Source organism: Astatotilapia calliptera, chromosome 20 (assembly GCF_964374335.1).
Source record: "Astatotilapia calliptera chromosome 20, fAstCal68.1, whole genome shotgun sequence".
NCBI classification, from domain to species: Eukaryota; Metazoa; Chordata; class Actinopteri; order Cichliformes; family Cichlidae; genus Astatotilapia; species Astatotilapia calliptera.
Window position 1 is genome coordinate 29571308 of NC_137441.1, and position 9057 is coordinate 29580364.

At 45.2% G+C, this 9057-nt stretch overlaps 1 protein-coding gene across 3 annotated transcripts; it reads left to right on the forward strand.

Moving 5' to 3' along the window:
* Nucleotides 1-230: 230 nt before the first annotated feature.
* On the forward strand, nucleotides 231-8270 carry apeh (acylaminoacyl-peptide hydrolase). Of its 3 annotated transcripts, none has more exons than XR_013904088.1 (21): nucleotides 231-608; nucleotides 1784-1919; nucleotides 2198-2273; nucleotides 2357-2432; nucleotides 2582-2694; nucleotides 2807-2941; nucleotides 3072-3163; nucleotides 3350-3387; nucleotides 3475-3596; nucleotides 3698-3758; nucleotides 3985-4079; nucleotides 4228-4279; nucleotides 4844-4950; nucleotides 5084-5216; nucleotides 5299-5382; nucleotides 5491-5571; nucleotides 6718-6806; nucleotides 7014-7116; nucleotides 7305-7407; nucleotides 7730-7836; nucleotides 7951-8270. XR_013904088.1 is itself a non-coding variant. In XM_026154129.2 (21 exons), the coding sequence occupies exons 1-21, from the start codon at nucleotides 491-493 to the stop codon at nucleotides 8048-8050; spliced, it is 2112 nt and encodes a 703-aa protein (XP_026009914.2). In that variant the 5' UTR covers nucleotides 231-490; the 3' UTR covers nucleotides 8051-8270. The 3 variants fall into 3 exon arrangements, 2 of the variants coding, with proteins under 2 accessions (XP_026009914.2, XP_026009915.2); XM_026154129.2 differs by having other exon boundaries at nucleotides 7014-7207; XM_026154130.2 differs by lacking the exons at nucleotides 7730-7836; nucleotides 7951-8270 and having other exon boundaries at nucleotides 7305-7677.
* Nucleotides 8271-9057: the final 787 nt, after the last annotated feature.

Genomic DNA, 9057 nt, shown 5'->3' on the forward strand with positions numbered 1-9057 from the left:
AGACAGATTTCACGCTGCCAAAATCCCTATTTATATATCACCGTGGACAGCGAGTAACCACTAAAAAAATGTTTTTAAAAAGTATGTCCTGGTCACTTTAGTTTTAAAAAATTCTTCGCACTTTCATTCAGACTGTAAATGTTTCAACGGATCTCTGCTGCCTCTCTGTGGTCATTTCCCTCAACTACACCCCCCCCCCCCCCCCCCAACCTGAGCCAAGTGGTATCGCCCATTCATGAATTCAACATGGAGTCGCTGGTGCAGCGAAAATCATTCTTCTGACATGTTGAGCTGCAGCCAAAGAAGCGATATACAAACGCTAACAGAGCTGTGTGGAGGTATTCGTGAGTCGAGCTGCAGTGAGCCTCAGACTTCATATAGTTTTAACATTTAATGCACGATGTATGACCGTGCAGCGGACTGCAGCGACTGTTGAAGTTTCGGGGTTTAAGGCTTGACAGGAACTACGAGTGAACCACGACAGGCTCTGATGGAGCCCAGACAAATCACCGGGGTGTACGGAGAGGTGAGCGGCCTGCCTGCGCCTGTTTCAGCCCATGTGAGAGAAGAGCAGCTCCAGGAGCCCCGGATATACACGGTGACAGCAGGTGAGCGCTCCCCCTCCCTCCCCATGTGTGCACAGATGATGATGATGGTCATTATTTATTTATTACCACCCGGCTTCCCACTGTCAGCTAATTTATGTTCACTGCATGGATAGTTCATGAAAAAACAAACTGAAAACTCCGAACCTGCTCAGTACTGACCGCAAAATGTAGAGGAGTGGGAGAAAGGGGGAATAAAATGCACCCAGCTGAAACTTCTTTAAGTAAAATACACGATTTAGTACATATGCTTCATAGTAGGAAGTGCTTTCCATTTAGGGTCCTTTTAAATTTAGTGTGCACTTGAAGTTGATCCTAGCCATCTACATTCAAGAATACTTCCTTTTCAGCAGCAGTTGTTCATAAGTAAGTACATAAGTGAGTGACTATGAGGTGATTAATACCGGCGTGATCGCTTGGTCAGTAGGTCTTGGATATGACCTGATATCTTAGTCTGATGATCTAGTGGAGTAACTACTGGGACGTCGTGCCATGGTTGTATGAAGCTGTTAATTTGCACCTTAATGTGACAGTTTATGGAGTTGTTTTGGGGGTTGGGGGGGGGGGTTATTTTTTTAAACACTCAGTCCAGTAGTTGTCCAATCCAGCTCACACTCTCCTCATGTTAACTGGAATCAACAAGCAAGATTAAAAGAGCTCCTCACTACTTGCTTTCATTTCAGCATAAGCAATCAGAAGATGTTTCCATGTGGAGGGCCGTTTTTGTTTGCTTTTTTGTGAGAGCCTGCCGTTTGAGTACAAGAGCAGTGACCTTGTCTTAAGGGTTTAAAAGGCTTTGCAGCGTAAACCCGTCTGTGTCGGGGGAATTCCATTCAGCCTCTACGTTACTGGTTCATTTTAAACGGGATTGTGAAGCTGAGGGATCGACGCTCGAGTCAGCTTTAACTCTGCAAGGAGAGCCAGCAACCCCCACCGTCCATCTCACAGGGGAGAAAAGCTATCGGAGAAAATAGTGCAACCATGAATAATAATTTAACTGGATCATTAAAATAACAAGTGAAGAAAATGAGCAGATATTTTGGTTTAATCTGACGGGGGAACACTATCTTTTATTATATTAACATTTTCTTGCCAGGATGTCATGCAGACACATATGGCTTTTTCTCTGTTCTGTGACAAGTAATAAACTTTTCTATGTTCACTGTGTCCATGTGCAGAGTGGAGTCAGAGCGAACTGGTCCGATGCTCCAGACTCCGATACTTGCAGGAGTTCACGCTGATCTCGGAGAGCAACACTCACAAGAGCATCAGGACTGTTCTTCCACCAGGACCGTGTGTGTCTGTGTCCGGAGAGTGAGTTGGGCCATAATTTAATAGTAATAATAATGGCACATTTTCTAATGTAAAATCTTAATTGGTTGGCAAAAAACAGTGCCTGAAAATTTCTACTGACTTGATCTCAGGTGGTTTTACTTGTCCGCCTGCTGCTGTGATGTACGAGTGCACCACAGGGTGTCTCAGAAAGCTGGAAATCCACTGAGTGTGGTTGAGGTGCAGTAGAGAAGCAGTGGGATCCCTCTGTCTGCATCAAATTTTGGAGTCAGTTTTTCTTTGTCTTTTATTTTTTTTAGGTTGTTGAGTGGATTCTCTCCCATTCGAGGCCTGAGAGCTGTTATCAGAGAGACGAGCGGTCACCAGCTCCTCGAGGTAAGAAAAACGGGACGCTTCATTTTGTAATGTCTGCGTTCGCGCATCTTAACAGGCTGCTGTTTACGGTCGTGTCTGTTTAGATATGGAACTGCCACGGCCTCAGAAAATGCCTCAACCTGACTGCTCTTAACAAACATGGCCGAGTGTATGATGACGGTGAGATGAAATCCTGACGTATCGCCACCAGAAACCGATAAGAATCAAGGACACGGTCTCATCACCGTGCTGCCATATTGTTCTGCATCCATTTACGTCTGTATTTTTAAAACAAACAAACACTTATTCTCACATGTGTTTATTTTCAGCCCAGTTTGGCTGCCTGTCGTGGTCAGCGTGTGAGAACAAACTGCTGTACGTAGCGGAGAGAAGCAAGAACGCATCAGCCGAAACGCAAGATGGGGGACACGCGTGGAGAAAGGTATGATGCAAACATATGTTCGTGCTGTTTTGCTAACCTTACAGCAGAGTGTTTGAGTGCCGGACTCTTGTTCTGTTTTTTTGGGGGGACGTGGGTTCCGATGCCCAATCAGGACAGGAGTTTGTACTGTGAAGATTGGGGGGAGGCCCTGACCAATAGGAGCGAGCCGGCAATTTGTGTGGTGGATTTGGAGATCGGCACGGCCAGCGTGTTGGAGGGCGTTCCGCCTGATGTTTCACCTGGACAGGTGAGGATGCAGAAGTTTACGGCACTGAACCTTAAATGTTCAAACACCTTATTCTGTAAGTAACTTTCATACAAACTAACAGGAGGATGTTTTTTTCTCTCTCTGTACATTTGTGTGTTTTTATCTCCAGGCTCTGTGGGCTCCCGGCAGTCAGGCAGTGTTTTTCATTGGCTGGTACCACGAACCCTTCAGACTCGGACTGAAGTTCTGCTCCAACCGCAGGTTAGAGAGCTGCTTTAAATGCGCTTACAGAAACAGCAAAATGACACTGAAACTTGTGAATGTTTTCAGACACTATGAAAAGAAAATGTAGCTAGTTTGACTGAAGCAAATACACGATTTCTGTATACATATACATTTAAAATGTACTTCTTCACTTTATGTCTCTGATGGTCTAAACTCTTTCAGGTCAGCCTTGTTCAAGATTGATCTGTGTGGACATTGTGGTGAGAGCATTCTCTTTGTCTGTTTGTTAATATATTAAAGTTGTGCCCCCACTTTGCTCAGCTAGCCCCTCTCGTCTTCCAAACCAGAACGTCTGTCGGGGGAAAACCTTTCAGTGTCTAATCCCAGGCTAAGTCCTGATGGGTCCACGCTGATCTACCTGCAGGGTGCAGTGTTTGGTCCTCACAACCAGTGCCTCAGTCTGCAGCAGGTGCTGTATGTGTGCTCATGTATGTGGTGTTTTTGTGCATGTCTGTGTGTTCTTTCTCTTAATGGCTGACTGCGGACTGACTCATGGATCATCCTCCACAGCTGGATCTGGAAAGCGGGGAGACATCTACGCTGCTGGATGTTGTCAGCAGGCCACAGGCTGGTACGTTACAGTTCCTGAAGGTGCCAAAAGAGAGGCTCGTGTCAGTTTCAATTAGAATTTTGTAACTATGATGGATGAGTTTTTCAAAATTCAGATTTGAAGAACTGTAAATTCTCACAGTAAGAGATTAATGCATCAAGAGAACTTAAGTGTTACTTGTGATTGCTCGTAAAGATTGAGGAGCTCGGTGGAGAGTTGAACTCCTCTGCACGTCTTTCTGTTCCAGGTGAGTTTGCAGGCATGTATGAAGCGCTGCCGTCCTGCTGCTGGTCTGCAGACAGCCAGAGAGTAATGTTCAGCAGCGCCTGCAGGAACTGGAAGGTAACAAACACATTTCTCTGGCACAACCTGGTATAACTGAAACAACTCCTATTTTTTTGTCTATAACATGTTGTGTTCGTGACACACACACACACACACACACACACACACACTTCTCCATGGCTCATTTTGCGTTTCTCTCTTTCAGGGTCTCTTCCTAGTTGACAGAAGATCAAAGATAGTCACCTCCCTCTCTGATAGTAAGAGTCCGTCCTCTCCTCCACCTCTATCACCACCACCACCACCTCCTCCTCCTCTTTCCCTCCTGTCCTCATCTCCATCACTTCTTTTCCCTCCTCCTCCTTCTCCCCTCTCTCCTCTGCTCCCCCCTTCCCCTTTCCCATGTTGGGCTTCCTGTCCTCTCCCATCTCCTCTTTTCCCTCCTCCAGACGATTCCCCCTCTGTTTCTCATTCATCATCTCCTGTTTCTCCGACTCCTCCTTCCCCTTTTCTTCCACCTCCGCCTTCTCCTTTTCTTCCGGTTCCAGTTCCTCCTCTGCCTCATGAATCTCCCCTTCCTCCTCCACTTCCTTCTGATTCTCTTTCTGAACCTCCCCCTCCTCCTCCTCCACTGTTTAATCTTCACCAGGACGACAAGGGAGAACAGAAAGGTATGACAAGACCAAAAAAAAGAACAGCACATCTTACCTCTCTAAGGGTTGACCTTTCTCTCTGTTTGTTTCACCCCTGTCAAGAGCCTGTGTGTTTATTCTTCATCTCTTCTTTCACCCTCTTCACCTCCGTCTTTGTTTCCTCCTCTTCAGACCTCTCGGATTCTTCTTCCCAACTTTATGGCAGCTGGAAACTGCTGACAGTCCAGAGAGACCTGATGGTGGTCTGCTGCTCCAGCCCGAACACCCCTCCCACTCTGGTCGGACAAACCACAACGCCACATGTGAACACAAACATGCAATTCATGTGTGAATGTTTTCAGTTATTTAAAATGATTTAATATGTTTCTGTTTGTCTGCCTCTTGTTTCCACGGGGATGGACGTGCATGCAGAGGGTGGGGTTTGTCCCGCGTGCAGGTGAGGCCGTGTCCTGGCAAACTCTGCAGGAGCCCCTCATGACCTTTGACTTCAACTGGAAAGTTCTAGATGTGACTCTTCCATCGGACGAGGAGAACGCAAACTACCGTGAGCTTTCAGTTTCTCCTTCAGTAGACGTGTTTTGAGTTTCAGCTCCATTGTCCTCTTACTTCCTCTCTGTCTTATACAGCTGGCTTAGACTTTGGTGCAGTCTTGGTTAAACCATCTCGTCCCCTTGGTGAAACCAGGACACCTCTTGTGGTCTTCATCCATGGTCTGTATTCATGTCCCTACTTGTTATGCCGTGTTATTGCCTTTTTTCTGTCTACTGTGTGAGTGATTTATTAAATCGTTTTCCTGTTATTGCTGTTTGCACCACTAGGGGGCCCTCACTCTCAGTTCCCTGCAGAGTGGAACAGCACCACAGCTGGGCTGGCTAAACTCGGCTTTGCTGTGCTCATGGGTGAGATACATGTGCTGCGTAGATTTTGTCAGGCTCTCATGCCGTGCACACAAGTTTAACATTTTGGAAAATGAGGTGGATTTAATTTAATTTAAGGTAAAGATTCAAAACTGGATTAGCTTGTTGTCTTCAGAGAGTTATAAATACAGCAAACGGTATATTTGTTTCTTTTTTGGTTTATTCAGTTAATAGTAATAATTAAACAGACCATAAAAAGTACACATGTGAAACAATGGAGTAAAGGCGCTGATTCGCTACCCATTTTCTGCTGCTTATCTGAGTCCAGCTCTCAGGGGTAATAGTCTAATCATAGAACCCCAGACCTCCCTCTCCCCAGCCACCTCCTTCAGGGACATTGAGATGTTTGAAAGCCAGCCAAGAGATAATCTTTCCAGTGTGTCCTGGGTCTTTCCCAGAGCTGCCTTCTTGTAGGACATGCCTGAAATACCACTCTTATGCAAGGGCCAGGAGCCCTCCTAATCAGTTGCCTGAACTACCACAGCTTTCCCTTTCAATGTGGAGGAGCAGCAACTTTACTCTGAGTCCCTCTTCAGTGACTCCTCACCCTGTCTCGTGAGAGCCCAGCAACCCTTTGAAGGAAGTTAATTTTTGCAGCTTGTATCTGTGATCTCATTATTTCAGTCACTACCCAGAGGCTCGTGACCATAGGCGAAGTCAAAGCTTTGTCTTCACACCAGTCAGTCGGTCGGTGTCCTGCTCCACTCTATCATCACTCATAAACAGGACCCTGACATACTTAAACTCCTCCACTTGGGTCAGTACCCTGTCCCTGACCCGGAGTCGACACACCTTTTTTTTGTCAGCTGAGAACCGCGGCCCAAGTGTGTCTCTGATTCTTTTTATTCTAAATATGAACCTTTTAAAAAAAAAAATACATATATATACATAAATACACGATCATCCCACCATTACCAGATACATTATGTCATCTTGGTTTTTTTTTAATAAAAGAAAGAAAATACAGAAACTTAATATCTTCTGGTGAACAAGCAAATCAGTCGCCATCTACAACAACTACAAGCCTTTCAGGGTTAATATTATTAATATTGATATTGTTAGTATTTCTTTAACATTTCAGTTTTGATTTTGCGGTTTTTCCCTCTCTAATTTTGTGTCTCTACCCAGTGAACTACAGGGGATCCACGGGGTTCGGCCAGCACAGCATTTTGTCACTGATCGGTCAGATTGGGAGCCAGGATGTAAAAGATGTGCAGGTATGTCCTTTTTGTTTTTTCTGCTCCCAAATCCAGGAAAGAGTGTCAGCAACAAATCCTGCCAGTGACGCAGTTTGTCAGAATTACAAAAACATAATTATTTTTCCCATATTTGACCATATCTGCACATGTAGCTCTATCACTTACACAGTCACCCCTGCAGATGTAAGGAAATGATCTGTCCTGGCTTCCTTGTCTTTCACCCAGAGGGCTGTGCTTACTGCGCTGGAGCGTGACCCGAACCTCGACCCCGATCGCTTGGCTGCAATAGGTGGTTCTCACGGCGGTTTCCTGGCCTGTCACCTGCTCGGTCAGTATCCTGAGTCCTACAGAGTGTGCGCAGCCAGGAACCCTGTCATTAATGCTGCTACTCTATTGGGAACCAGTGATATAGTGGACTGGTGAGGCAGATATGCATCGACAGATCAGAGCTTTTGTTCTGCTGAATCAGATCAAATCCACTTCATACGTGAATGCTTTCTGTCACCCCATCTCCAGGCGTTACACCAGTGCTGGGTTTCACTACTCGTACGACCAGATACCCACTGCTGAGGCCCTGGCTGCTATGTTACAGAAGTCACCCATCGCACATGCCGCCAAGGTCAAACACAAACACAAAAATCCCATGTGATAACCTTAATGAAACGACCAGAAGCGATAGCTACAAAGCTGCTTTAATAAGGAAATCTTCTTTAGACCCCTCTAGAGCTCACAATGCTGATTAAATCCCAGACTCTACAATGACGAGACAAAGGTGCCTCAGAGATGATGTTACCGCTCTTATACTCTCAGTTGTGTCTCTAAAAACTAAGCCCGCCCTGTGAAAGTTCAGTCGTTGCAATTGTAAACACAGGACTTTTTTATAGTGATGTTTTTTGAGTCAAAAATGTGGGTAAAGAAATGTGCTGTGTGACAATGTGCAGATCAAGGCTCCGGTGCTGCTGATGCTGGGAGGCAGAGACAGGAGGGTGTCTCCACACCAGGGGATGGAGCTTTATAAAGCACTGAAGAGCCGAGGTTCACCTGTCAGGTACGACGGGGCACAACAAACTACATAAAGACAATCTGACAGTGTGAGCCCTGCCACACTGGTTTTACTCATATTCAACTCAGTCATTCCTGTCATTTATTTCTTTAAAATCAGGTTGCTGTGGTTTCCTGAAGATGGACATTCTCTGTCCAGAGTGGACACACAGGTTGACTGCTTCCTCAACACAGCGCTGTGGCTGCACCAGCATCTCTGACCACGCACACACACACGTACGCACGCACAGCCACGAGGCCGTTTTTGTTGGTTTTTTTTTTGCTTCAGCTCGACGCTCTGAGAAAAGTGGTAGAAATCTGGTTTTTGATCAAAGCTGAGAATCTTAAACATCGCAGACTTTTTAATAACTAAACAACGCTTTTTTAGGTAAAGTAAAAAAAAAAATAAAAGCATGAAATAAAGAACATTTTTACAATGCAGCAATCATGTGTGCATGTCTTGTTTGTTTTATCATACATCACTTTATCTAAGCCAGGGGTGTCAAACATAAGGCCCAGAGGCCAGAATGGGCCCGGTAAAGAGTTCAATACGGCCCACTGGCGAGTGTATAGATTGTGACGTTTTAAACTGTATTTTCATATTTTTTACAACTTTTTCTATTGAAAGAAATGTCTGTTTCTACACTAGATAGAAAAAATGTATATTTTTTTATTGGAAAACTTTTTCTGTAATTTTATGCACTGGTCCGGCCCACCTCAGGACCAGTGACTCTATGTGGTCACTTCCCAGTCCAGGCGGGCAAAGATCTACCAGCACACATGGGGCATGTAATTTAAGGAACTATCCAGCAGATGGCGGTCTCTTCATATTGTAGCCATAGACATCAGCTGGCTATGCATGTGTCGGTTCAGATGCATGAGATTAGCCAACTTAAATGAGTAGCCATCAAACAGGTGGTTGTAATCACATCTGCTGCGTTCAAGTTAACACAGAAATAAATGAAAAGTGGAAAAACTGAAAAATCAAAGCAAACCAGGACTCCAAGTGTCATTTGAGTCTTCGTAAGCACACAGACCCGCTGCAGAGCTGCAAACCACCTGAAACTTAAGCTGGAGCCTTTAAATGAGACTCTCAAGCAGCTTCCTCATGTGGCTGCCTGAACAAATAGTCTACTGTAATGCTGACCTTTAAGCACAGGCAAAGAGATAAAGCAACTCCGGGAAAGAAACGTGTTTAGATTTAATGGTGATGAACTCTGCAGGAAAG